The sequence below is a fragment of the Arabidopsis thaliana genome, chromosome 2 (genome assembly GCF_000001735.4).
Source record: "Arabidopsis thaliana chromosome 2, partial sequence".
NCBI lineage: Eukaryota > Viridiplantae > Streptophyta > Magnoliopsida > Brassicales > Brassicaceae > Arabidopsis > Arabidopsis thaliana.
Window position 1 is genome coordinate 18,909,032 of NC_003071.7, and position 25,885 is coordinate 18,934,916.

General features: G+C 39.2%; 7 protein-coding genes and 1 non-coding gene across 22 annotated transcripts; 3 read left to right on the forward strand and 5 right to left on the reverse strand.

Annotated features, from left to right (window-relative positions):
- Positions 1 to 1,049: 1,049 nt before the first annotated feature.
- On the forward strand, positions 1,050 to 2,951 carry PIP1B (plasma membrane intrinsic protein 1B). Of its 3 annotated transcripts, none has more exons than NM_130159.4 (4): positions 1,050 to 1,746; positions 1,972 to 2,267; positions 2,348 to 2,488; positions 2,577 to 2,951. In NM_130159.4, the coding sequence occupies exons 1-4, from the start codon at positions 1,419 to 1,421 to the stop codon at positions 2,670 to 2,672; spliced, it is 861 nt and encodes a 286-aa protein (NP_182120.1). In that variant the 5' UTR covers positions 1,050 to 1,418; the 3' UTR covers positions 2,673 to 2,951. The 3 variants fall into 3 exon arrangements, with proteins under 3 accessions (NP_182120.1, NP_001078067.1, NP_001078066.1); NM_001084598.1 differs by having other exon boundaries at positions 1,264 to 1,746; positions 2,348 to 2,492; NM_001084597.1 differs by having other exon boundaries at positions 1,264 to 1,746; positions 2,348 to 2,951.
- A 112-nt stretch (positions 2,952 to 3,063) lies between these two features.
- CYP86A8 (cytochrome P450, family 86, subfamily A, polypeptide 8) lies at positions 3,064 to 5,708 on the reverse strand. The gene has a single exon (NM_130160.3). It carries the CDS (start codon positions 5,128 to 5,130, stop codon positions 3,517 to 3,519), a length of 1,614 nt encoding a protein of 537 aa, NP_182121.1. The 5' UTR covers positions 5,131 to 5,708; the 3' UTR covers positions 3,064 to 3,516.
- A 2,532-nt stretch (positions 5,709 to 8,240) lies between these two features.
- Positions 8,241 to 10,167, reverse strand: ATI1 (mesoderm induction early response protein). Its single transcript, NM_130161.3, has 3 exons — positions 9,949 to 10,167; positions 8,873 to 9,574; positions 8,241 to 8,753 (listed from the first exon to the last, which is right to left on the reverse strand). The coding sequence occupies exons 2-3, from the start codon at positions 9,536 to 9,538 to the stop codon at positions 8,649 to 8,651; spliced, it is 771 nt and encodes a 256-aa protein (NP_566059.1). The 5' UTR covers positions 9,539 to 9,574; positions 9,949 to 10,167; the 3' UTR covers positions 8,241 to 8,648.
- Positions 10,168 to 10,284: 117 nt separating this feature from the next.
- On the forward strand, positions 10,285 to 12,480 carry AT2G45990 (ribosomal RNA small subunit methyltransferase G). Of its 4 annotated transcripts, NM_180112.3 has the most exons (10): positions 10,285 to 10,448; positions 10,590 to 10,670; positions 10,790 to 10,879; positions 10,981 to 11,147; positions 11,248 to 11,317; positions 11,421 to 11,500; positions 11,593 to 11,655; positions 11,757 to 11,833; positions 11,912 to 12,101; positions 12,231 to 12,480. In NM_180112.3, the coding sequence occupies exons 1-9, from the start codon at positions 10,371 to 10,373 to the stop codon at positions 12,010 to 12,012; spliced, it is 807 nt and encodes a 268-aa protein (NP_850443.1). In that variant the 5' UTR covers positions 10,285 to 10,370; the 3' UTR covers positions 12,013 to 12,101; positions 12,231 to 12,480. The 4 variants fall into 4 exon arrangements, with proteins under 4 accessions (NP_850443.1, NP_566060.1, NP_001031546.1 ...); NM_130162.4 differs by lacking the exon at positions 12,231 to 12,480 and having other exon boundaries at positions 11,912 to 12,198; NM_001036469.2 differs by lacking the exon at positions 12,231 to 12,480 and having other exon boundaries at positions 11,772 to 11,833; positions 11,912 to 12,198.
- Positions 10,427 to 10,609, reverse strand: AT2G09675. The gene has a single exon (NR_140580.1).
- Positions 11,993 to 13,148, reverse strand: AT2G46000 (LDL receptor wingless signaling/trafficking chaperone). The gene is made up of 3 exons (NM_130163.3): positions 12,699 to 13,148; positions 12,430 to 12,558; positions 11,993 to 12,342 (listed from the first exon to the last, which is right to left on the reverse strand). The coding sequence occupies exons 1-3, from the start codon at positions 13,014 to 13,016 to the stop codon at positions 12,163 to 12,165; spliced, it is 627 nt and encodes a 208-aa protein (NP_566061.1). The 5' UTR covers positions 13,017 to 13,148; the 3' UTR covers positions 11,993 to 12,162.
- Positions 13,149 to 13,501: 353 nt separating this feature from the next.
- Positions 13,502 to 23,024, forward strand: BRM (transcription regulatory protein SNF2; the record flags this gene model as incomplete). 6 transcript variants are annotated; one of them, NM_001337167.1, is made up of 15 exons in its annotated part: positions 13,502 to 14,169; positions 14,246 to 14,446; positions 14,744 to 16,018; positions 16,142 to 17,449; positions 17,620 to 17,732; positions 17,951 to 18,038; positions 18,134 to 18,220; positions 18,332 to 18,424; positions 18,735 to 18,818; positions 18,896 to 19,099; positions 19,222 to 19,464; positions 19,538 to 21,085; positions 21,175 to 21,666; positions 21,775 to 22,023; positions 22,115 to 23,024. In NM_001337167.1, the coding sequence occupies 14 exons, from the start codon at positions 14,273 to 14,275 to the stop codon at positions 22,736 to 22,738; spliced, it is 6,582 nt and encodes a 2,193-aa protein (NP_001323762.1). The 6 variants fall into 6 exon arrangements, with proteins under 6 accessions (NP_001323762.1, NP_001318432.1, NP_001323760.1 ...); NM_001337166.1 differs by having other exon boundaries at positions 13,502 to 14,040; positions 18,735 to 18,833; positions 18,914 to 19,099; positions 22,115 to 22,738; NM_001337168.1 differs by having other exon boundaries at positions 13,528 to 14,040; positions 22,115 to 23,010.
- Positions 22,988 to 25,107, reverse strand: UBC6 (ubiquitin-conjugating enzyme 6). 5 transcript variants are annotated; one of them, NM_001337172.1, is made up of 7 exons: positions 24,789 to 25,107; positions 24,347 to 24,438; positions 24,137 to 24,216; positions 23,795 to 23,909; positions 23,627 to 23,679; positions 23,426 to 23,554; positions 22,988 to 23,342 (listed from the first exon to the last, which is right to left on the reverse strand). In NM_001337172.1, the coding sequence occupies exons 1-7, from the start codon at positions 24,954 to 24,956 to the stop codon at positions 23,212 to 23,214; spliced, it is 768 nt and encodes a 255-aa protein (NP_001324871.1). In that variant the 5' UTR covers positions 24,957 to 25,107; the 3' UTR covers positions 22,988 to 23,211. The 5 variants fall into 5 exon arrangements, with proteins under 5 accessions (NP_001324871.1, NP_001318433.1, NP_001324870.1 ...); NM_001337170.1 differs by having other exon boundaries at positions 24,347 to 24,659; positions 24,789 to 25,013; NM_001337171.1 differs by having other exon boundaries at positions 24,137 to 24,659; positions 24,789 to 25,013.
- Positions 25,108 to 25,885: the final 778 nt, after the last annotated feature.

Sequence of the window (25,885 nt, forward strand, 5' to 3'; positions counted from 1 at the left end):
TGGATGTGAGTTTAACTTCATTATGGAGCATGTACATGGTTTGGGACACGGGAAAGGCGATAACATAACTTCTGCACTATACACCGTTTAAAGAGGGAATTTACCAGGGAAATTTGGTGCATGGTCAGATCAAATTTGGTCCATATGAGAGCTTGGACGGTAATAAAAGAAGGCAAGCGATAGAACATAACGAAATTTGGTAATGGGACTAGAAGAAAACAGCACGTGGGTAGGACATAGTGTTACACCCAAAAAGACAACAAAGCAACGAAGCAACCATAATTGTTTAGTCCTTTTTTTCTTTCTTTTGGCTTAAACGTTGTCTTTCCTTTTTGGCAAATAGTGGATTGCTGCCGAATATTACACTATCCAATCTTCTTCTTTAACCTCATTAAAACCCACTATTCATCATGCATTTATTTTACACATTCATGGTGAAACTACTTGGTATATATATGCAAATGAATATGCATGTGGATGGTACATGGCGTTTGATTTTGCATATAGGCAATTTATTGATCAATACTTGGTGTAGTTGGTACATTAAAGTTGCATTATAGACAAACAAAATTCGGCTGTCATGCTTGATTGATCTATAGATGATTTCATAATAAAAAAATATTGTCATGGATAAAAATAGTGAAGATGATAACAAAAAGAACAGAACACAAAGAAGAATCTCATTTCTTTTTTGATTAATAAAAGGATATAAAGTCATTAGTTTTTTTATTCGTCTCACTCGACACTAATAATAACTAAAATTGTTGGAGAATTAAAAGTAAGAAAGCAATGCTATAAAATAAAGTAATTGTTGGGAATGGAGCATGTAAAATTATCACTCATAACTAAAATTAGCAATGTTATAAAGTATTTAAGTAAGAAAATGTTGTAGATAATTTGTTAAATGAGGTGTCCCTATGTCTTTTAGGTGCGGTGAGTCCATGTGCTTATCCTGACAGCGGTCCAACTTAACCGGCGGTTCATCTCGACCACATATTCAACTGCTTTTTTAATATGATTTTCTGTATTTTCTTACCTGTCATAATCTACATTTAAACGTTAAAAAATGTCCACAATTTTATTTATTTTATTAGGGTACAATAACGACATTTGATTAGAGTAAAGAAAATAGTTGCAAAGCGGGATTTGAAACTCTGTCCACATACTTTAATTATCATTAATCAATAACAAGCATTATCAGTATTCAGCAGCAGCAAAGATGATAACGTTAATTATACTATCATGCAATTAAGTTAACTAATTAACTATCATCTTGTTTATGTTTTAATTTTGTTTCCATCATCTTCCAACCTTGAGTTTCGGTCACTATAAAAAGCCACCACTCTCTCTGCTTCTCTGCAACACATAACCCACTCACAGAAAAACCTAGAAAGCTCTAGAGAGAAAGAGAGAGAGAGATGGAAGGTAAAGAAGAAGATGTTAGAGTCGGAGCTAACAAGTTTCCGGAGAGGCAACCGATCGGAACTTCGGCTCAGAGTGACAAGGACTACAAAGAGCCACCACCTGCGCCGTTGTTCGAGCCCGGCGAGCTAGCTTCATGGTCCTTCTGGAGAGCTGGGATTGCTGAGTTTATAGCTACGTTTTTGTTCCTGTACATCACTGTTTTGACTGTTATGGGTGTGAAGAGGTCACCGAACATGTGTGCTTCCGTCGGAATCCAAGGTATCGCTTGGGCTTTCGGTGGTATGATCTTCGCTCTCGTCTACTGCACCGCTGGTATCTCCGGTAAGTTCACTGGTTTCTCCGATCTAACGATTTCGAATATAGATCCTGTGTTAGCTAGGTAGCGTAATTCAAATCTTAGCATGTTTAGGATTCAATCAGGAACAAATTAGGGTTTACAAACTCAGTAAATGGGGGACTTTGATGTTAGTTCCAGCTTTGTTCTGCTTGGAATCATTTGATTTGCAGATGTTTTAATCTGTGTTTGTGTATGTTATGACCTTTCAGGTGGACACATCAACCCAGCGGTTACGTTCGGTTTGTTCTTAGCTAGGAAGCTTTCGCTCACACGAGCTGTGTACTACATAGTGATGCAGTGCTTAGGAGCTATCTGTGGAGCTGGTGTGGTCAAGGGGTTCCAGCCAAAGCAATACCAGGCTTTGGGAGGTGGAGCCAACACCATAGCTCATGGCTACACCAAAGGAAGTGGTCTTGGAGCTGAGATTATTGGAACCTTTGTCCTTGTTTACACCGTCTTCTCTGCCACTGATGCCAAGAGAAACGCTCGTGACTCTCATGTTCCTGTAAGTTTATCAATAAAGGATGGATTTTGGTTTTTGTAACATCGGATCAAAATGCTTAATTGGTTTTGAAATTTTGACAGATTCTAGCACCGCTCCCTATCGGATTCGCTGTGTTCTTGGTTCACTTAGCAACCATCCCCATTACTGGAACTGGAATCAACCCAGCAAGAAGTCTTGGAGCTGCAATCATCTTCAACAAGGACAACGCTTGGGATGACCACGTGAGTGTTTCACTTCTCACCAAATTTACAATTCAGAGTAAGGTTTCAATTATCGGATAACTAATCTAGCTGTATCTTCTTCTCTCAGTGGGTCTTTTGGGTTGGACCATTCATTGGTGCTGCACTTGCTGCTCTCTACCACGTTATAGTCATCAGAGCCATCCCATTCAAGTCCAGAAGCTAAAGCTGATTGAGTTCTATTTAAAATCTGGCTTTTGTTCTTAGTTTGCTTTCTTTTGTGAATCTACTACCTGTGTGTAACGTGTGTATCTGTTGTCCTCTTCTTTGCCTAATGGAGACTTATGTAAAACAAAGACATGCCCCAGAAACATCTGTTATCTTTCTTCTCCATTTTATCAGAGGATTTCTATAATTGGCCCATTCTGGGTTTATCTCAAGCAGGCAACTTATCTTGAATCAAAGTGGACCAGACATATTTAATGCATTTATGTTATAATCTGCTACAAAAGAATAGTGCCATTACAAGTGAATCATTCATGCCAAATGTTATCTGACAAAATTGGCTCAAATTCAAGAAAACGACTCCTATAAATAAAACTAGGAATTGACAACGGGTAAGATTAAATGGCAATTTCAAAACCTGGAAAATGATTTGTAAGAAACAATTGTTAAACATAGAGCTATTCGATTATTCTAAGGATTATCATACAATGATACAAATAAAATGTGGCCATCGCGAACAGATTTCCAAACAATGTGACATTCTTTAAGCTTAGAATGAAACCTTTAGAATAAGATTTATTAAATCAAATTGAGAGATGCTTACAAAATAATGAAATCAAATTTTACTGTCTGAATTACCAAGGCATATGAGTAAAAAAAAAGGAACAGAACAAACGCACTTTGCAAAATTACCTCTATTGAATTATGCAGCCAACCAACCGACGACAACTGGGCGTGCCTTGCTGAGTTGGCCAAAGAACGGCGTATTTAACACGCGCCCAAAAGGCGAGTGCCACTCTCTAATAGACAGTAAATGATAGATGCGATTGATTCACCTACCCTACCTAACTTGAAACGCCGTTACCAACCCCGTCATTGACGACGTTAGATTTACACTCTCGTAGATCCGCCGCGATTGCCGTTAAATCCCGTTCGTGGACGTTAACTAAAAGACCGTACTTCATGAATAAAGTTAACGACATCTTCTGTTCCACCTTATGCCCCGTCACCACCGTCAACCGGTGGCGGAGCAAAACCGCCGATGCAATTGATTTCATTTGTAGATACGCCAGATCCTTACCCAGACAGATCCTAGGGCCAGCATTGAACGCAACGAATTTAAACGGATCATGATTGATGAATCTCCCACCGTCCGATTGCGAAATCCATCTCTCTGGTTTGAATTCCAAACAATCCTCTCCCCAAGTCGATTTCATCCTCCCCGCAGAGTAAATCGAATAAGTAATCGAAGATCCCGCCGGCACAAATGTCCCGTCCGGTAACACATCGTCTTTCACGGCGCGTTTTGAATCCTCCGGCACCGAAGGATAAAGCCTCAAAGTCTCCGATAACGCTGCCTTGAGAAAAACCAATCGATCAAGCTCTTCGCACGAAAGCGGCTCGTCCGTCCATAACGCCACATCATCGCCACGTGTCTCAACCAGAACGGTACAGATCTCACGGAGGATTTTATCCTCTATGGCCGGATGCTGCGTAATCAACCAGAAGAACCAGCTCAGCGCGACTGATGACGTGTCACGTCCAGCTAGGATGAAGTTGAGCGCCACGCGCTGGAGGGTCTCGTCGGAGTAAGACTCCTTCTTCTTGATGAACCGCGATAAGAGATCGTCGTGGTGTTTCCCATTATTATGCTGAGTCATCATTTCTTCCTTACGTGTCGTAATAATCTCAGACAAATAATTATCTACCTGGACCAAGCTTCTTGTTAAGCTGACTTCTAAGCCGAGTCGGAGCCATCTCTTGAACTTCCATAATATCTCCGGCAATATAAACCTTTGTAGCGAAGCCTCCGTGGCTCGATCGAAAGCCACCGCGAATGTGTTCACCGGTAGACCCGGTGCACAAGTCCGCGGGTCTTTCCCGAAAGTTAAGCCGCAGATATTATCAAATGTAAGCCGAAGAAGCAAATCTTGAAGATCAATCGGCTCAGAGCCGAGCCGAGCATTTTCAAGAATAGGCAGAAACCTAAGTTTGATCGCTCTATTAACCCAACGAGCCATGGCTTGACGGAGTGTCCTTGTGGTAAACTCCAAGGCGGCGGTCTTACGCTGAAAAAGCCACGTGTCACCGTCGGAGTTAAAGATACCTTGGCCGAGAAGATCATGGAAAACGGCTTGCCACGTTGGACCTTTAGGGTAATTATCAAAACGATTCTTGAGAATATGCTCGAGGTTTCTTGGATCGCAAGTGACAGTGACGAGACCTTGTTTCTTAGCTAGAAACGGAATGGCGCAGATGCATGTCTGATACGTACCGGAGCAAGCACGGAGGTTGTCGGAGATCCAGTCGTGCATTCGCTCGCAGTTCTCTATAAGACCAGGGAGACTACCCAATATGGGCCAAACACGTGGACCTTTAAGACAACGAGATATGAATGTGAGCCATAAGAAATACGCCGTGATGGCCGAAAGAATCATTAGAGCAGTGGAAATCTCCATGATTTTCCGGGAAAATTGTTCTTTTGTGTTTATTCCCTCAGAAGAAATGACGTTTTGGCACAAAAGTTGAGAAGTTTTGACGAAAATAGAGATGGCTCAGGTGGTGAAAATAAGAAATTTTCCGTAAAGAGTGATGAAGTGTTAAAGAGAGAGAGAATGGTTTTAGAAGAAAGGTAAGAACACAAGAGAGAAGATTTATAGAAAGAGCAATTATGAAAGACAGACTGTTTTTTTCCCTTCAATGGATTTTCTCTGGAGATCTCTCTTTCTCTATATGATTATCTCTCTAGATCTCCTCATAAACTTGGAGTGAAGAACTTTAGGGTATGTGAAGCATGAGATGGTGTGCACCACCATTAATGTTCCTGCTCTAGGCTGGTAGCTAGGTGGTTGGAGACTTTATATATTAATCTCATCAATATAAAGGTTTTGAAAAATAGAATGGTAAATTTTCAAGTCTATGAGGTCGTAAAAGAATGGAGAGAGAGAGAGAGAGAGCATTGAAGACGTTTAGTTGAGGAGCCTAGTAAGAGGAGGAGGAAGGAAGATAGAGAGAGATCTATGACTAAATGACCCACAGGTTTTCAATGTCCAAGCATGAACCATTTATATATACAATTTAATTCAAAACCCCCCAAAAATGGAGAGATGTCAAGTAGTATTTTTAAAATGTATTAGAAAATCGTGTAAAAGAAGTCACAAAGTAAGCATGGGATGTTGCCTCCTCATTTTATCTTATTCTCGTGTCTATTAATTGCATGTTTTGAAGATATTAAGTTAGGGTTTTGTAATTCGGTGTCGGTTCAAGGGACATGATGGTTGTTGATAGATGTATTATTAGTCATGGACATGGTCAGTAGATTGTATAACGGCAAAATGACAGGGGTTTCACCACTCGTACGAGTCGATAGTCTCTAATTCTCTTCTTCTCAATTAGTGAAAAAATGATCTATGTTCGGTTATTCTATTTCATATCATTTGATGACAAAAATATGAAAACTCATGTTATCCCACTTTTTCACGTATAAGTTAAACTATTGTCGTAAGACTACGTACTATATTACTAGCCATATCACGTTATTTCGTTGATTTTTATTTCATTTTTTTATGATACGCTTTGACAAAGTATATGTGCGTGTATAAAATTATAGAATCCTATTTTTGTGATACAATAGAGTATAGGGATGAGTAATTAGGGTTTTAGATTTGAGATTGTTAGGGTATAGGTGAACAAACTCACCAATGATAGTTTTGCTCAACTACACAACATATGTAGGTTGCTTTTGGGTTTGGTGACATATTTGTCAATATATTTTTAAAAAGGACGTTACAAGTATTCAATGTCTACAATATAATAATGTGTCGCCTTCTTAATGCGTGATCGTGATAAATTGATTAATGTAAGAACCAACACATACTCATACGAGAACTCGTGATGTGTACATGGGATATATAAACACACTCCTAATACTACATTTTCACATGTCGACGATTAAAATCTTTTAAATTTTGAATTTAAACCCCCCGTTGTAATATTATTAGAAGCTGTGGGAAAATATTAAAATACGATGTAGTCATGTACTGCATTGGAGTTCAATTTTCGAAAAATTAATGCATAGAAGAAAAACGATTAAGTTAACGAAACTATCAGAAAATTCAACCCTTTTCAAAAGGAACAACTATCGGAGAATTAATTAAAGAGTATATAGTATATATAAACCCTATAGTGGATAATTGTGAAGGAAGAAAACTATTTTTTATATATATAATTTTGATTTTTGTCATCAAAGCATGAATGCATTGACCAACCATAGTCAACTTTTTCAAATTTCAAACCAAGCATTGCAGAATACCCGGTTGGAACTTTAAAATACTTCGAAATCCATTACTATTATTTTTCATTACAGCTGTATGAAACAAGGTGAGTTTTAAATGAACTTGATTGACAGTTGGTTTTCAGTTGATCCTTTTCTTTTATTTTGTTTCAAGTTCTTTTAAAAACAAAAAAATCCTTGCAGAATGTGAATGTTTACACATGTTAGTGTATTTATGTGGTTAAATATGCAATATTAGGTTAAAACTTAAGACAAAGGACACAAATCGATAGAGAATATAAAGTTATCTAATTAGGTTACCTTCCCATCAACGGCAAAATAAAAACATATACAATACACTTTGTAGATCATTTTAAATAATAATATCTTTACAAATTAATTAATATTTATACTTGAAATTGACAGTTACGTACGGGAAGTTACATAAATAATAGACAATAAAATAGTTAGATTAGGTGCATCAAGTATATCCATCCCATGCACTATTTACCAAAAAAATAAAATAAAATGAAGGAATTCTCGATAGCTATGACTTGTTTATTGAATAAACGCAATGACTTTATATGACTACAAAATCTATTCGGAATTTGGCACATTAATGGTAATGAGTCCATGGTTACGATTCTTACGACTTAACAAACAAACTTAACCTATCACGTTAAGTAATAAACAACATAGAAATCTTTAGATTCCGTGGGTTGTCCCACGTAAAACTGGTCATTTAAGTGAAATTGTTTTGGTCACTTTACTTGTTACTTGTCTCATTTGGCATTTAAGACCACCATATATAGAATCAAAAGGAGATATAAAAAAAATCATATTGAAAAGTAGCTAAAATAATGAATGAATCATTATGATAGTTAGTTACCACGTCGCTTATTCACATGGTAATTAATAGTAATTCAGACAACACTCAACCACTCTAGAGGCTAATAATTCAATACGCATAATCACATGTTTACTTAATTATCTATATCATTAGTCATTTATTCTCTCGTTTACCACCGAAACTAAAGAACGACGGATTTATATTTTGTCTCGACTACTGCGACACATGCTAAAGCTAAAGCTTGTATCGGTGTAACAATGGTTCTCTTTGGTAGTAAAAAAAATGATTTTGCGATTTCATCAGCATTTTACGGTTTTTACCATCTTTGTGAAATGGAAATTTCTATTTTATACTAGTAAGCCGTATTGTCGTTATTTTAGTAACATAAGTAAAATTTGTCATTTCGTAAACTTTCACTTAAATAAGTTGTGTGTCATAAATCATAATTCTACAAATCCATTTCAACATTTAATACTGTTGTACGATTCTGTCATTTCTACTGCAAATCAGAACGTATGTGTTATATATTTGGCCTCTTATAGTAAGCATACAATGAAAGTGAATGAAAAAAAAAGTGAATAGAAATAGATAATTACCAAATTAGAAAGAAAAAAAAGTGTATGTGTATATTTTCCAGTTTCCACACTAGTACAAGCGCTTTTGACACCTAAAGAGATTGCTTTGTAAGAAGGCAACTGGATCTCCATTCTAATAGTACAAGATAATGAAGCAACATAGGCTCCCAAGAAAGTAAATAGCTTTAGACAATCACGCACACATGTAACTCAAGACCAAGTTTGTACTTACCTATGCTTGTGTGAGATTGTCGAATCAACAAACATCATAGTTCGTCTCTAGACCTCACTGGAGGAGCCACTCCTTACGAGAGAAGCTTGTGGGTTACTTCTCACAATCACGTCTTTCAAGCGCGAGAGAGGTTCAAGTACTCTGCCCAGTTTCTGTGTGGAAAAAAACATTCAAGAGTCGTCAATGAATGGCTTAGGTTAGGTGGTTACCATTTGTAAAAAACATAACGATTCTTAATTGAAGTTTTTTCCGTGATTTTATAGATTATTACCTCGCTACTGATGCTTGATTGCCACTTGAGTTGCAAAACCTGCCACCTCTCTTGTTGCCAGCGTTGACCAAGAACTACGAGTCCTGTGACCGCAGCTGCAAAGAATAAGGACCATATCGCATTTGCTTCTCTTGTGCGTGAATACATAGAAATAGCTCTCCTTTTCCACCAAGCTTCACAAGGAAGGTTGTGTGTTGATTTTTTTACATCCTTTTCACCCTCACCATCAGAATGGAGATCTAAGTTTCCCTCTGCATCAACTAATCCGTGTTCATACACGGCTGATTCGCTTCCGAATGATTCCATGTGTCTAGAAGAACCAAGCGCAGATTCACCATAGATACTCTGTTGGTTGTTTCCAGCTTCATAATGAAACTGATCAGACAATCCCTGACCTTCCAGCATCAAGTCTCGGCCATCCTTTCTTTGCTCCGCCACGAATAAAGATTCATCAATGGGTAAATTCTCATGCTCACTAGGTGGGAATACAAAGTGTTCAGACATGTACAGATCACGTGAAGTTTCCGCTCCATAGTAAGCATCATACTTGCGCACATCTCTTGATTCAACGTTATACGGACCAGGAGCAGCAGCATAAGCTGATGAAGTGAGCGAGACGACTTCCCATTCATTCCCTCGAGGAGGATGCTCCTCATTGTTAGCCATCCTCAACCGAAAAAAATCTCCAATGACCCAATAAAACTGAAAAGAAACCTTCTTGGGTTAGTAGCCACAAAACAAACAGAGAACATCTAACATCTCCAATTGCAAAATCACTCTAATCAACAAAAGGTAAACAAAGAATCAGGCAATACACGAGCCATTCTGGTTTCTAATAGATAGCAAAGTATCTTCTTCATCAAGGATGACAATTTGGAACCAATGGAAATTTCAGAACCAGACAAAACCGAATCCTTTTCTTGTCTACTTGCTTCAATCAATCGGGAAACAATAGCAGTAGATGCAATCTATAATACAAAATATCTCTTTACACAAAATCTAGCTATGTGGACAATCATCAATTGAGAAAGGAGAATAATTTCTACAAGGGGAAAATAATGGTTCATCGGAAATACCTCTGAAGAGTCGATGCAGAATTGGATTGGATCCGGAGATTGATGATGAGATGTCTTCTATCTCCTCTCCAAGTTAGAGAGACTTGAGAATCTGGGGAAGAAGAGAAGGAAAAGATCAGCAATTATTGATACCGGCGATACCGGTTCTTAGGTCGGCTGAATAGACGCTGCGACCGGCTGCAGTCGGTAATTGATTGGGTACGCCACCGATAATAACAGGTTTTTTACATATATATGCGTGTGGACTAACGCAAACGCAACGTAACGCGGAAAAATATATGCGATTTTGTTTTTACAAAAACGTCACAAACACGTGGCTTGTTAACATTGGCTCTCGAAGAGTAAGAGTAAAAAACAAAACCTTCGTCTCTAACAAATGTGTGGCAGCTGATTGAAACTAGTAGTGGTGAAGGAGAAGGAGAATGGGAGATCTCTACGCTTTGGACTTCGATGGAGTTCTCTGTGATAGTTGTGGAGAAAGCTCTCTATCTGCTGTTAAGGTCAATTTCACTCTTTTAACTTTACCTTTCGCATTTGAGATACTTCTGTGTTTCTCTGATTCTGATTTTGAAATTTTGGAGTTTTGTGATATTTCTTGCCCAGTTTTGCTTGAACATCTTTTGATTGTTCTGTATTTATAGGCAGCCAAAGTGAGATGGCCTGATTTGTTCGAAGGAGTTGATTCCGCTTTAGAGGAATGGATCGTCGATCAAATGCATATTGTATATTACTGTTTTTTCTCAGCTTAGAAAGTATTGTTGGTTACTGAAATAGCTTAGATTGAGATTATTTCTAGCTCTGAATTTGAAGAATTTGAAGATTCAAGAGCTGGTGTTTGTAGGTGAGACCTGTGGTTGAAACTGGCTATGAAAATCTTCTACTTGTGCGGCTGTTATTGGAGACCAAGATACCGTCTATTCGAAAATCTTCAGTGAGTGTGAATGCTCATCAGAATCTTCTTCACTATACTTAGTTCTGGTTAAGTGATCCTTTTTTGTATTGTAGATGATGAATTGCACTTTGTTTGTTAAGGTTGCAGAGGGGTTGACGGTTGATGGGATACTGGAGAGCTGGGCAAAGTTTAAGCCCGTGATCATGGAAGCTTGGGATGAAGATAGAGATGCTTTGGTAGATTTGTTTGGAAAAGTTAGAGATGATTGGATTAACAAGGACTTGACAACTTGGATTGGTGCCAATAGGTATGCCTTCAACATCAAATCTTACTAACCAACTCTAAGTTTCAGAGACCCATCTTATACAAAAAATAAGGATTGATATAGTCTTCTACTATATTTGCAGATTCTACCCAGGAGTTTCAGATGCACTGAAATTTGCCAGCTCAAAGATTTATATCGTTACCACGAAACAGGTGCAGTAATGATTCCAATTCTATTCAAAACTGTCCTGGATACACATACTGTCTGTCACTATAATGAGCTAAACTTTGTTAGTATGGGTGGGTTAAATTGCAGGGCCGCTTTGCAGAAGCGTTACTGCGTGAAATAGCAGGTGTAATCATACCATCAGAAAGGATTTATGGTTTGGGTTCAGGGTCAGTATCATTATGAGGTCCACCAATGATTTTGTTTCTCATCCAGATTCTACCCTTAATCTAGTTTTATTTTCTGTGTGATATCCCATCAGGCCAAAGGTGGAAGTTCTAAAGCTACTTCAAGATAAACCAGAACATCAGGGCTTGACGCTGCAGTAACTCACGTTCTATATATCTATCAATAATTCTTCTATCTGCATGACTTGGTAATGGTCACCATTAGTTTACAATCCCTATGCATTTTTAATTTGGCCAGTTTCGTGGAAGACAGACTCGCAACGCTGAAAAATGTCATAAAAGAGCCTGAATTAGACAAATGGAGTTTATACCTAGGTGGTCTCTTCCCTCTCCCATATCATCACTTCTGGTTCCCCTTATTGGTTATTCTGACAAAAACTTATCTCAAAACAGGAACCTGGGGATACAACACTGAGAAAGAGAGAGCTGAAGCAGCAGGCATTCCCAGGATTCAGGTTATTGAGCTCTCCACGTTTAGCAATAAGCTTAAATGAGTGCATATACTCATTGGAAAAGAAACAAAGCTTTCCTCTTTATTGTATTCTACGGCATTCAACGGAAACTAAAAACCAAACATGTTTAGGTAAGATTCAGTAAAAGAGTTGAACTTTCAGTACTACCCATTATAGAAGCTTTTCTGTGACCTATAATTCATCCTTAGTAAGATCATTCTTGTTACCATCACCATCTTCGTGATCTTTCCTTTGCTCAGCTTGAAATTTGTCAAAGACATCTTCAAATGGAGGATCTCCAGGTCTTCTAAACTCTTGCTTCCCTATCTTGACCTCGTAAGCTTCTTCTTGGCTCAGCACGAATTCCCTTAGCTAATTGAAAGATATGATTGTGATGTTAGATTTTGACTAATCCACTAAACAAAGTTTTCAGCATTGTGTGTTTTCTGTGGCTTTTACCTCAGTCACAAGCTTCCCATTTTGCATATTGAACATCACTGTGCTTCGATCTACAGCCATGAATCTTACTCCTATCCCTCCTGTTCTTAAAACTTTTGTCCATTTCATAGCAATATCAATCACCACATCCTGATTGAAACATATAAACAGATCACTATTCAATCCCCTGAAGCAACTGGACCCATATCGAATTCAGAGAATTTTGAACAGTAACTGAAACTATAACTTAAGGACCCCAAATTCACGATTCGATTTGGATTTTAGTTTACCTTGGTACGGGGGACGCCTAACCGGAGCTTGACGAAACCGACGACGGTTCCAAAAGTCCGTTTAGCCATTTCCTCTTGGATCTGATCGAATCCCATATTGGTGAAATCCGGAGGCGGATCAAATTCCGGGGTCGTTGCTTTCTTCCCCCACTCTTTCCATGACTCGTCTTCTTCATTGTCTTCAACGTCGTCTAGGTCATCGGAGATCTCGATCCGTCGCTTCGTTGCTTCGGCGATCCGGACAAATCCGTGAAAATTCATAAAAAGAAGGAGGCCAACAAGTAGAATCAGCGAAGAAGAACGAACGATCTTCTCCATCGTTTAACAAATTTATTCAGGAATCAGAAACAGAGGAAGAGAGACTGCATCGGCAACGGCATTTCTATATCAGTAAAGCTTCTACAAACTCGCACACAAGTCACAAAACCATAATAATGTGACTTTTTACTTGTTTCGGGAAAAAAAACTATTAACGACATAAACTGAACCTGCTGGTTCAAAACTGTTCGCCGTTTTTCTATCTTAAAATAGAACTGCGTGCCAACTATTGACGTAAAGATGGCAAGCATATCAAGGCTGAAAGATGAAAACGACACGAGGTTGCACCGTAAATAAAACAAGGGTAATTGTATGATTCTCTCTAATCTACTACTGCACTACAGAAGGTAAAACTAAAAGTCAAAATTTGTCTAATTTTAAATTCAAATTAATTAATCAAGTAAAACAAACATAAGTCTAATTTGATTTCCAAATTTGTTTTTTTTTTTCTTTTTTTGATTTCCAAATTTGTTTATAGTAGTATCATTTTAGTATTCTTATTACCCAATACGGAAACAAATATTTGAAATAAACATGGAAAAATTAAAAGTCATTCCATTTGGTTAACAAAAGGAACGTTTGGTAAATTCACACGTGTCTCATCGTCATTTGTGCAACTGACTTGTATAAGGAAGGGTACTTGTGGTAATAAAAGCGAAAACCGAGGGGTGGCCTCGTGAAACGCATTTTCCGTGTTCCAACTGTATCGAGGCGTGGGACCTACAATCAAAAATAAAATAAAATTAATGCCCCTTCCAAAAAAAAAAAGAAAGAGAAAAAAAAGAAAAAGGGAAGTAAGAAGCCAGCTAGGGTTTGACTGCGAGAAATTTCTGATCTGCGTGAATTTCTCAAAGAGAGGAATCGATCATCGATTCCGTGGATTTCGTTTCCCTCCCTTTTTATTTTTATTTTTCGAGAAGCCATCTCAAAGGATCTGAGTTTATACCGTTGCATCCCCCGCGACTTTCGTTTTCCGATTTCCCCCAAATTCGATGCAAATCTAAGAAGAGAGAGAAATAGAAAGGTGTGTGCGCTTCAACCGACTCAGTGTCTCTCTCTCTCTCTCTCTCTCTCTCTCTCTGTTGCTATTTGAGGTTTTTTCCTTTGCCTCGGGGGCTCTCGCTGTCCGAATTCTTTTGTAGGGATTTATTGGGTAGGGTTTTTCCACTTTTTTTTTGTCTTCTTCTACTAGCTTCGTTGTGCATTGGGTTTAATTGTTTCCAGTGTAGTGACTGTCAGATTCTTCGACCAATTGCATGCAATCTGGAGGCAGTGGCGGAGGGCCCGCTCGGAATCCGGCCATGGGTCCGGCTGGTCGGACTGCTTCCACGTCATCCGCTGCTTCTCCTTCTTCTTCCTCTTCATCTGTGCAGCAGCAGCAACAGCAACAGCAACAGCAGCAACAGCAACAGCAGCTGGCGTCTAGGCAGGTAAAGGATTCTCAAGTCTCTGTTTGGTTCGTTATGACTTAGGAGGGATAAAATGCTTGTTTGTAGTGGCTAATGTTTGTCTGTTAAACTTGCGGCTATTCAATTTTAGTGGGACTTGACTGTTTATCAATTCTGTGTAAAAGGAAAGTAACCAATATCTTTAAATTGAAGTTGTGTAATGGTAGCCACTTGGAGAACATGTTTTGTTCATTTCCACATATATATATAGTTGCTCTGAATTGTGGATTATTGTTCATTTGATTGTTACTAATTATTATCGTGCTTCTGATATGGCAGCAGCAGCAGCAGCACAGAAACTCAGATACAAACGAAAATATGTTTGCATATCAACCTGGTGGGGTTCAGGGAATGATGGGCGGTGGCAACTTTGCTTCGTCTCCGGGCTCTATGCAAATGCCTCAGCAGTCTAGAAATTTTTTTGAGTCTCCTCAGCAACAACAACAACAACAACAACAGGGTTCTTCTACCCAAGAGGGCCAGCAAAATTTTAATCCAATGCAGCAAGCGTATATTCAGTTTGCTATGCAGGCTCAGCATCAAAAAGCACAGCAGCAAGCTAGGATGGGAATGGTGGGTTCATCAAGTGTGGGAAAGGATCAAGATGCACGAATGGGAATGTTGAATATGCAAGACTTGAATCCGTCTAGTCAGCCCCAGGCCTCATCATCGAAGCCATCGGGCGATCAGTTTGCTCGCGGTGAAAGGCAGACTGAATCAAGTTCTCAGCAAAGGAACGAAACAAAATCTCATCCTCAGCAGCAGGTGGGTACCGGACAACTAATGCCTGGAAATATGATAAGGCCAATGCAAGCACCACAGGCTCAGCAGCTTGTCAATAACATGGGAAACAACCAACTCGCATTTGCACAACAGTGGCAGGCAATGCAGGCATGGGCGCGTGAGCGTAATATCGATCTCTCACATCCTGCCAACGCCAGCCAAATGGCACACATCCTTCAGGCAAGAATGGCTGCTCAACAGAAAGCTGGTGAAGGCAATGTGGCCTCACAGTCACCATCTATTCCAATCTCTAGCCAGCCGGCTTCATCTTCGGTTGTTCCAGGTGAGAATTCACCACATGCCAACTCTGCTAGTGATATCTCTGGGCAGTCAGGATCAGCGAAGGCCAGACATGCATTATCTACTGGCTCATTTGCCTCGACTTCCAGTCCCAGAATGGTCAATCCTGCTATGAATCCCTTCTCCGGCCAAGGGAGAGAGAATCCAATGTATCCTCGACATTTAGTTCAGCCTACAAATGGGATGCCCTCAGGAAATCCCCTGCAGACTTCTGCAAATGAGACTCCTGTTTTGGATCAGAATGCATCTACAAAAAAAAGTTTAGGTCCTGCTGAACATTTGCAAATGCAGCAGCCTAGGCAACTGAATACACCGACTCCAAATTTAGTAGCGCCATCTGATACTGGTCCACTCAGTAACTCGTCCCTTCAGAGTGGACAGGGGACCCAACAAGCACAGCAGCGATCAGGATTTACCAAACAGCAACTCCATGTTCTCAAAGCCCAGATACTGGCATTTAGGCGTTTGAAGGTTTTCAGCTCTGACTTTTTCCTTATGTCTTCATTTTTATTGTATGTTTTGCTGGAGATGTATGCCTATAAATAACGTGTCTGCAAGCCAGGTTGAATGTTTTTAATTGCTTTTTTTTGACAGAAAGGGGAAGGTTCTTTGCCTCCGGAGCTTCTTCAAGCTATTTCTCCACCACCGCTTGAACTACAGACGCAGAGGCAAATATCTCCTGCCATAGGGAAAGTTCAGGATAGATCTTCAGACAAAACTGGAGAAGACCAAGCAAGGTCGCTAGAGTGTGGCAAGGAGTCTCAGGCTGCTGCTTCTTCAAATGGACCAATTTTTTCTAAAGAGGAAGATAATGTTGGAGATACAGAAGTAGCTTTGACGACAGGCCACAGCCAATTATTTCAAAACCTGGGAAAAGAAGCTACTTCTACTGACGTGGCTACGAAAGAGGAGCAACAGACTGATGTATTCCCTGTTAAGTCAGACCAAGGAGCAGATTCTAGTACTCAAAAGAATCCTAGAAGTGATTCTACAGCTGATAAGGGAAAGGCTGTTGCATCTGATGGAAGCCAATCTAAGGTTCCTCCACAAGCAAACTCTCCCCAGCCGCCCAAGGATACAGCCTCTGCCAGGAAATATTATGGACCGTTGTTTGATTTTCCCTTTTTCACTCGAAAACTTGACTCTTATGGGTCTGCAACAGCCAATGCCAATAACAATCTCACATTAGCATATGATATTAAAGATCTGATTTGTGAAGAAGGTGCAGAGTTCCTTAGTAAGAAAAGAACAGACAGTTTGAAGAAGATAAATGGTCTGCTAGCAAAAAATTTAGAAAGGAAAAGGATTAGGCCTGATCTTGTTTTACGGCTTCAAATTGAAGAGAAAAAGCTTAGGCTATCTGATCTTCAGTCTCGTGTTAGAGAGGAAGTAGATCGACAACAACAGGAGATAATGTCCATGCCGGATAGGCCGTACCGCAAATTTGTGAGGTTATGCGAACGGCAACGCCTAGAAATGAATAGACAAGTACTGGCCAATCAGAAAGCTGTCAGAGAGAAGCAGCTGAAAACCATTTTTCAGTGGCGTAAGAAACTCCTTGAGGCTCATTGGGCTATACGTGATGCACGCACTGCTCGTAACAGGGGAGTGGCCAAATACCATGAAAAGATGTTGAGAGAGTTTTCAAAGAGAAAAGATGATGGCCGCAACAAAAGGATGGAGGCCTTGAAGAATAATGATGTAGAAAGATACAGGGAGATGTTGCTGGAACAGCAAACTAATATGCCTGGTGATGCTGCTGAAAGATATGCTGTTCTCTCTTCATTTTTGACCCAAACCGAAGATTATCTTCATAAACTTGGAGGTAAGATTACTGCCACAAAAAATCAACAGGAAGTGGAGGAGGCAGCAAATGCTGCAGCAGTAGCAGCGAGATTGCAGGTATACATACTGCTTTCTCTACTCCACAGCGAATATCCATTACACTCTGTAGATAATTCTTCAAACTTTAACTTAAATGTTGACTTTTGCGTGTTTCAGAAAATAGAACTTTTTCTTTTCAAAGGTATAGTGGATATATAGTACCTTACCTGTTTCCGTTTTTGACGCAGGGGTTGTCAGAAGAAGAGGTCAGGGCAGCAGCTACTTGTGCTCGAGAAGAAGTTGTGATCAGAAATAGATTTACGGAAATGAATGCGCCAAAAGAAAATTCATCTGTCAACAAGTAAGGGCATTAGTCACACAAAAAATGATTAAAATAGGGAATTAGCAAAGTACTAGTTGTAACTCATAATTACCAATGCAGCTGAATACTTAAAAAGTATGTGCTTATCTGTAAAATGCTGATAATCCTGCACATCCATATGTGAGAGAATTCTACAGATCACAAGATTAGGAATAGGCGCCGTGGGTGATGTCTAACTCTGTTATGTCCAACTCTAGGTACTATACTCTGGCTCATGCTGTAAATGAAGTGGTTGTAAGACAACCTTCAATGCTTCAGGCTGGAACTTTGCGTGATTACCAGCTGGTATCTCCTCCATCTATACTCTATGTTGTTGCTTTTTTCTCACTGTCATGCCACGTTTTGATGGTTTCTAAGGTTTTTTGCTCTGTGCCAATCAGGTTGGATTACAATGGATGCTATCGTTGTATAATAACAAATTAAACGGGATCTTGGCTGATGAGATGGGTCTTGGAAAAACTGTTCAGGTTAAATCTGTTCCCGATTTGCAGGGATTCCTGGATTTACTTTTCTTTCGCCTTTGGTGACCAATAAATTATTATATTGTCCTATCATAATATACTAATTGTTTTGTACAGGTAATGGCACTGATTGCTTACCTTATGGAGTTTAAAGGGAATTATGGACCGCATCTCATCATCGTTCCCAATGCTGTTCTGGTGAATTGGAAGGTTTGTGTTTCTGATAGACTCTCTTATGATTTTCCACAGAATCAATGCTTAGAACCAAGGGAGTATTTGAGACCCCAAGTCTCCCAACTCATAATTATCTCACTCAGTTCCGCGAGAACCCACAAGCCTCTTATATCCATTATCTAAGCTTAACTTTGACTCTAGCTAACTAGCTGTTAGTTGCGCTGACATGGCCATATCCTGTTGATGAACTCTTCTGTGTTCTTTAGAATACGTATAAGTTTTTTTGCTATCTTTCGTTGACTTCTCTCTGGTACCTGATTAAAGTCCAATGGGTTTTCTTCTGCAGAGTGAACTCCATACTTGGCTGCCATCTGTTTCATGCATATATTATGTTGGTACAAAGGATCAACGTTCAAAATTGTTCTCTCAGGTAAAATTTGAAAAAGTTTCTTTTGCTCCAGATGTTTTGAAGACGTTAATTGATACATCCCCTGTTCTCTTTAACAGGAGGTTTGCGCCATGAAGTTCAATGTCCTCGTTACGACTTATGAGTTCATTATGTATGATCGATCAAAACTCTCAAAAGTTGACTGGAAATATATTATAATTGATGAAGCACAACGGATGAAGGACAGAGAATCTGTTTTGGCCCGAGATCTTGACCGGTATCGCTGCCAGAGGAGATTACTTCTCACTGGAACACCTTTGCAGGTTGGTAATAGCTGTATAGCTACTTGGGCATAAATCAGGACATATAACAAATGGAAACCAAGATTGTATAAGCTGTTTACATTATTTGACTATTCTTATCCTGCTTTTATTAAATCTTGCAGAACGATCTGAAAGAGCTTTGGTCACTATTGAACCTTCTCCTTCCTGATGTCTTTGACAATCGAAAAGCATTTCATGATTGGTTTGCGCAACCCTTTCAAAAAGAAGGTCCTGCGCATAATATAGAAGATGACTGGCTGGAGACTGAAAAAAAGGTCATAGTCATTCACAGACTTCATCAAATTTTAGAGCCATTCATGCTCAGACGCCGTGTTGAGGATGTGGAAGGGTCACTTCCTGCTAAGGTAGGATCTATCTTATATTTTTGCTGTTATTTTCCGTCTAGATATTTCCTCTGATTATGCTTTTGGGTTGCAGGTTTCTGTAGTCTTACGATGTAGAATGTCTGCTATTCAGAGTGCCGTTTATGATTGGATTAAAGCGACTGGAACTCTTAGAGTTGATCCAGACGATGAAAAACTTAGGGCTCAAAAGAATCCGATATACCAAGCCAAGATATATAGAACTTTAAATAATAGGTGCATGGAGTTGAGGAAAGCCTGCAATCATCCTTTGCTCAATTATCCATATTTCAATGACTTTTCCAAAGATTTCCTCGTAAGGTCATGTGGAAAATTGTGGATTCTGGACAGGATCCTTATAAAGCTACAGAGGACAGGCCATCGTGTATTGCTCTTCAGTACAATGACTAAACTTCTTGATATCTTGGAAGAGTATCTACAATGGAGAAGGCTTGTATACAGAAGAATTGATGGGACTACCAGCCTAGAAGATCGGGAATCAGCTATTGTGGACTTCAATGATCCTGATACGGATTGCTTTATCTTCTTGCTTAGTATACGTGCAGCTGGACGGGGTCTCAACCTTCAGACTGCTGACACAGTTGTTATATATGATCCTGATCCAAATCCCAAGAATGAGGAACAAGCAGTTGCCAGAGCCCATCGTATAGGGCAGACAAGGGAAGTAAAAGTGATTTATATGGAGGCAGTTGTTGAAAAACTCTCCAGCCATCAAAAGGAGGACGAGCTTAGAAGTGGTGGTTCAGTAGACCTAGAGGATGACATGGCTGGGAAGGACCGATATATAGGATCTATAGAGGGTCTCATAAGGAATAATATTCAACAGTATAAGATTGACATGGCTGATGAGGTCATTAATGCTGGTCGTTTTGACCAAAGGACAACTCATGAAGAGCGACGAATGACATTGGAGACTTTATTGCATGACGAAGAGAGATATCAAGAAACTGTCCATGATGTACCTTCTCTGCATGAGGTGAACAGAATGATTGCCAGAAGCGAGGAGGAAGTTGAGTTATTTGATCAGATGGATGAAGAATTTGACTGGACGGAGGAGATGACTAATCATGAGCAGGTGCCTAAGTGGCTTCGAGCTAGTACCAGAGAGGTGAATGCTACTGTTGCTGATTTGTCTAAGAAACCGTCAAAGAACATGTTGTCTAGCAGTAACCTGATTGTACAACCTGGTGGACCTGGAGGTGAGAGAAAAAGGGGCCGGCCCAAGAGCAAAAAGATTAACTACAAGGAAATTGAAGATGACATTGCAGGTTACTCTGAGGAAAGCTCTGAGGAAAGGAACATTGATTCTGGGAATGAAGAAGAGGGAGATATTCGACAATTTGATGATGATGAACTTACTGGCGCTCTTGGAGATCATCAAACCAACAAGGGAGAATTTGATGGAGAGAACCCCGTCTGTGGTTATGATTATCCTCCGGGTTCTGGTAGTTATAAAAAAAATCCTCCTCGTGATGATGCTGGTTCGTCAGGATCTTCTCCAGAGAGCCATAGATCGAAAGAAATGGCATCTCCTGTTTCTTCACAAAAGTTTGGCTCTTTGTCTGCATTGGACACTAGGCCAGGTTCTGTCTCTAAAAGACTGGTAGGTACCTGATGTCCTGATCTATCTTGAATGTCTATCTTCTTCTCTGTTGTTTGTGTAATGTTTGCTTTTTCCGTTATGTTGAACAGCTGGATGACCTAGAAGAGGGGGAAATAGCAGCATCAGGGGATTCTCACATAGATCTCCAACGATCAGGAAGTTGGGCCCATGACCGTGATGAAGGGGATGAAGAACAGGTTCTGCAACCTACGATAAAACGGAAACGGAGTATTCGTCTAAGACCCCGTCAGACGGCAGAAAGAGTTGACGGTAGTGAGATGCCTGCAGCTCAGCCATTGCAAGTGGATCGTAGCTACCGATCAAAGTTAAGGACAGTTGTTGACTCGCATAGTTCAAGACAAGATCAGAGTGATTCGTCCTCGAGACTAAGGAGTGTACCTGCAAAGAAGGTAGCTAGTACTTCCAAACTCCATGTCTCATCACCAAAATCTGGTAGATTGAATGCTACACAGCTTACCGTGGAGGATAACGCTGAAGCTTCCAGAGAAACATGGGATGGAACTAGTCCTATTAGCTCTTCAAATGCTGGTGCAAGAATGTCCCACATCATACAGAAACGGGTATGTTCTGTTAAATGGAATTTACTTCATTGTAACATTCGGTTGATATTTTTTGGTGCATCTATTTTGTTTCGTTAGTCTGAACTATTTTGGTCCTGGACTTTGCAGTGCAAAATCGTGATTAGCAAGCTCCAGAGGAGAATCGACAAGGAAGGTCAGCAGATTGTACCTATGCTGACAAATTTGTGGAAGAGAATTCAGAATGGTTATGCAGCTGGAGGTGTAAATAACCTTTTGGAACTACGAGAGATAGACCACCGGGTAGAAAGACTAGAGTATGCAGGAGTTATGGAACTCGCATCTGACGTGCAGTTAATGCTAAGGGGAGCAATGCAATTCTATGGGTTTTCACATGAGGTTTGATTTTTGCATTGTAAATAAAAATGAATTCCTTTTGCTGTTTGATTGAAAAGCCAATTGGATTTAAAGGTGATCAAAATTTTCGCAGGTGAGATCTGAAGCAAAGAAGGTTCACAATCTGTTCTTTGATCTATTAAAGATGTCTTTCCCAGACACAGATTTCCGGGAAGCAAGGAATGCTCTTTCCTTTTCTGGCTCAGCCCCAACTTTGGTGTCTACACCAACCCCAAGAGGAGCAGGAATTAGCCAAGGCAAGAGGCAAAAGTTAGTAAACGAGCCGGAAACCGAGCCAAGCTCTCCTCAGAGATCTCAACAACGTGAGAACTCAAGGATCAGAGTACAGATACCGCAGAAAGAAACAAAGCTTGGGGGGACAACAAGCCACACTGATGAATCCCCAATATTAGCTCATCCAGGGGAATTAGTAATCTGCAAGAAAAAGAGGAAAGACCGAGAGAAGTCTGGTCCGAAAACCCGAACTGGTGGCTCCAGCAGCCCAGTTTCACCACCTCCAGCAATGATTGGTCGTGGTCTTAGAAGTCCTGTGTCTGGTGGAGTTCCAAGGGAAACAAGGCTAGCACAACAGCAGCGGTGGCCAAACCAACCCACTCATCCAAACAACAGCGGTGCGGCCGGTGATTCTGTGGGATGGGCAAATCCGGTGAAGAGGTTAAGGACAGATTCTGGTAAAAGACGGCCTAGCCATTTATAGAGGGACCCTTGTTGGTTCCTGAGAGGATTAAGGCTCTTTTGCTTATATTCAATGTGAAAGCAATTTAGCAGTGAATCTGTGACCTTAGTAATCAAATAATTCTGTAGGTCTATGATTCCTTTTCTTGTTTATGTTGCTCTTTAGATCGTAATACCGAAATTTTATAGTAAACTTTTAGAGGAATGTCCTTTTGTCTGCAATATGCATCTTCCGATATGTTCATGTATAAAAAAACAAAAATTGGAGGATAAGACAAACAAAATGAGATATGGATTAATGTTTCATTGGTGTGAGATGGCAAATTGTTACATTTTATCTACTGTTTAAAAAAAAGAGATTTCAATAGTCCTAAAGAATGATAAGTCTTTACAAATTTACAGAGGAAAGCTTCTCTCCTCTTTGCAATGAGCATTACTGGTTTAAAGTTGAAGATGGAGTAATGAAAGTGCAAAGAAAGATTGATTTGTAAACAGTCATGGATCGGCTTTCCCAACGATTTCGTCGTCGTCATCATCATCAGAGTCCGAACCATCTTCGCTCATGCTATCATCATCATCATCATCACTTAAAATCTCCTCTGGTTTTGCATATTTCTCACAATATTCTTCAAAGGTGAAAGATTGTGAAGTGTCAATATTATAGGTTAAAAAGAGAATAAGCAAGATGGGAAGAAGAGAGTGAGTTTACCTTTCACTTTGAGCTCATAGGCTGCACGGTCTCGCATCAACAGAGAAGCGGCTTCTCCATTAAATGGATCTGATGGGTTTGGATATAGAAGCAGTTGCGGAAGGAAGGATTCGAACACATTTATAAGATCTGCAAAACAAGCACAACTTCAATATGGATGCAATCAGGCACTCAAAACAAGTGAAAAAATTAGTATAATACCAAACATTGGGCTCCAAGTCTGGTTTATAACATCTAAGCAAACAGCACCAGAACTGCCACAAACGCAAAACCGAGTATAAGAGTACGCAAAACAACACTAAACAATGTCGACATATGCAGCTCATGTAATGCAGTGAAAAAGGGAAAATGTGGAATGTTGTCACTTACGATTCATCGACATTAGGGTGATAAATCTTGTTGACAAATCCAACAGATGGAGATTTGTATGGATAAGCTTCGGGAAGTTCCACTTTTATCTTCCATACACCCCCCTGATAAAGACCTTACCACAACAAAATAGACACTTAAACTTTCTGTTTTCTATCAAAGATTCATCATTTGCTTCTATGAACAATCCAAATTCAATCTAGTTCCTATCATTGATGAATCTGAAGTTGAGTTTGAAGAAGAAATCAAACAAAGACTCGTTTTTAGATTCATTAAGGCATTTCAACAAGTAGCTTATAAGCAAGCAAAAAAAAAAAAAGAAGAAGGCAAAGAGAGAATTACTGTCAGTGGGTCCATGGAATGTGACATAGAACATTTGCAAATCGTCGTTGACAGTATCCACCTTGTAATCACTCATCATCCTATTTAATCCAAATTCATCATTAAGAAGAAGAAGAAGAAGAAGAAATTTCATCAACAGATCAAAAAAGAAGAAAAACCCCAGAGAATAAATCTAGAGATATAATTCAATCAATTGGAAAATGAACCCACAGTTTCATCATATCCATCTCTCGACGTTTGCTCGGCGACGCCATGGCAGATTTCTCCTTTCCTCTTCTTCTTCTTCTTCTTCTATTAAGAATCTGGTTTTAGAGAGAGAGAGAGAGAAAGATTCCAAAATGAAAGAAAAAATATGATATTATAAGAAAAGATCAATGAAATGGACATTTGCCTTACTTTCATTTATCCCTCAAAATTCCATTTTTACCCTTTTGCCTTTGTCTTTCATTCATTGCTTTATCTTTTTTTTTTTTTTTTCTCCAATATAATGATATATTGATGAATATTGTTTGAGATACAGAACCTTTACAAAAAGACCAATTAAGGTTACAAGAATAGTCGTGCAAACAACCATTCCCCAAAAGGACCGAAGATTGACAATGGTCAAACAAACCAAAACAAAGAAACAAGGCCTAGGAAGAGATTCTCTCACCCTCAAATAGTTGATGGAGCCACCAAGGATGTCCAACCGCCGCATAAGATTGAAACCTATCTCCTTTAACAACACTCTGAGCAATAAGAAAAGCTCCCCTGTTAAAACCGACCTTTTCCTCCGAAACCTTCCAATCTCCAATCTTCTCCAAAAAATGAGTTCATTCATTGCTTTATCTTTATCTTTTCTTTTTGTTAATCCTTTAATCTACTTTCCATATACTGTAGTTACTTTTTTAAAAATCAAAATGGACATATATTATATTTTTCAATATAAGTCTATGTGAAAGAACATTTAGTTAATATTGACTAATATATTTCATTTTCTTCTTTTGTTGTTGTTGTTGTCGTCATAAATATTCCATTTTCAAATCCAAACATGAACACACTACGATAAAATATAAAAATGGACATCGATGATTTATTACAATAAAACAACGGATGATATTGTAAGGAAAATGATGGTGGGGTTGGGACTTATCCTACAATTATCATTTCTCAATAGTATTTTATAACCAAAAGAATGAATGATTTTAAGAGAAACGTGAGCCATAAACTTACGGGAGTTACGACTATAGTAGACGTGAGGACAACAAATTACATGTCTTTTTTTTAAATGAAAAATGAGTAACGTGTCCACATGCATTAACCCTATCCAATCTCTTAACATACACGGTTTAGCTTTATAGAATAATACCATTACTAATTTCAGTAGATAAAAATTTAGTTGCGACAAATAAAATAATGATCAGTAATTTAAAGAAAATTGGAGGGAAAAAGGTTTTAAAGAGTAATTAGGCATGAAATATCGTTTAAGCAAAAAAAAAAAAAAAAACGATAAAGAAAGAAAAGAAGAGAATATTAGCTCACGCGCCCTTGGACTCCAAATTATTGGATTCAGTTGATTTTAGGCCAATTTCCGTAGGGGTTAGACTGCGAAAAACGGGCGCTTTTAACAACGCGATTTACATGCGCGTGGGATAACTATGATGATCTGGATTTTTCATGGGTTCCTTTATGGGCCGAAGAGTGAATCATTGGCCCAAAACATCATGACAATTTTTAGTCCTTTTTCCAATATCTGACCCAACAAATCTT

Coding starts and splice junctions, on each gene's coding strand:
- AT2G45990 (NM_180112.3), top strand. CDS start 10,371: ATGGGAGATCTCTACGCTTTGGACTTCGATGGAGTTCTCTGTGATAGT. Junction 11,148..11,247: donor ACTTGGATTGGTGCCAATAG/GTATGCCTTCAA, acceptor CTATATTTGCAG/ATTCTACCCAGGAGTTTCAG. Junction 11,656..11,756: donor CATCAGGGCTTGACGCTGCA/GTAACTCACGTT, acceptor TAATTTGGCCAG/TTTCGTGGAAGACAGACTCG.
- ATI1 (NM_130161.3), bottom strand. CDS start 9,538: ATGGCTAACAATGAGGAGCATCCTCCTCGAGGGAATGAATGGGAAGTC. Junction 8,754..8,872: donor AATCAAGCATCAGTAGCGAG/GTAATAATCTAT, acceptor TTTTCCACACAG/AAACTGGGCAGAGTACTTGA.
- AT2G46000 (NM_130163.3), bottom strand. CDS start 13,016: ATGGAGAAGATCGTTCGTTCTTCTTCGCTGATTCTACTTGTTGGCCTC. Junction 12,559..12,698: donor TAGGCGTCCCCCGTACCAAG/GTAAACTAAAAT, acceptor TGTTTCAATCAG/GATGTGGTGATTGATATTGC. Junction 12,343..12,429: donor ATGGGAAGCTTGTGACTGAG/GTAAAAGCCACA, acceptor TCTTTCAATTAG/CTAAGGGAATTCGTGCTGAG.
- UBC6 (NM_001337172.1), bottom strand. CDS start 24,956: ATGAATGAACTCATTTTTTGGAGAAGATTGGAGATTGGAAGGTTTCGG. Junction 24,439..24,788: donor GCTCCATCAACTATTTGAGG/GTGAGAGAATCT, acceptor CTCTAAAACCAG/ATTCTTAATAGAAGAAGAAG. Junction 23,680..23,794: donor CACCCTAATGTCGATGAATC/GTAAGTGACAAC, acceptor CGTTTGTGGCAG/TTCTGGTGCTGTTTGCTTAG.
- PIP1B (NM_001084598.1), top strand. CDS start 1,419: ATGGAAGGTAAAGAAGAAGATGTTAGAGTCGGAGCTAACAAGTTTCCG. Junction 1,747..1,971: donor CTGCACCGCTGGTATCTCCG/GTAAGTTCACTG, acceptor ATGACCTTTCAG/GTGGACACATCAACCCAGCG. Junction 2,268..2,347: donor CTCGTGACTCTCATGTTCCT/GTAAGTTTATCA, acceptor AAATTTTGACAG/ATTCTAGCACCGCTCCCTAT.
- CYP86A8 (NM_130160.3), bottom strand. CDS start 5,130: ATGGAGATTTCCACTGCTCTAATGATTCTTTCGGCCATCACGGCGTAT.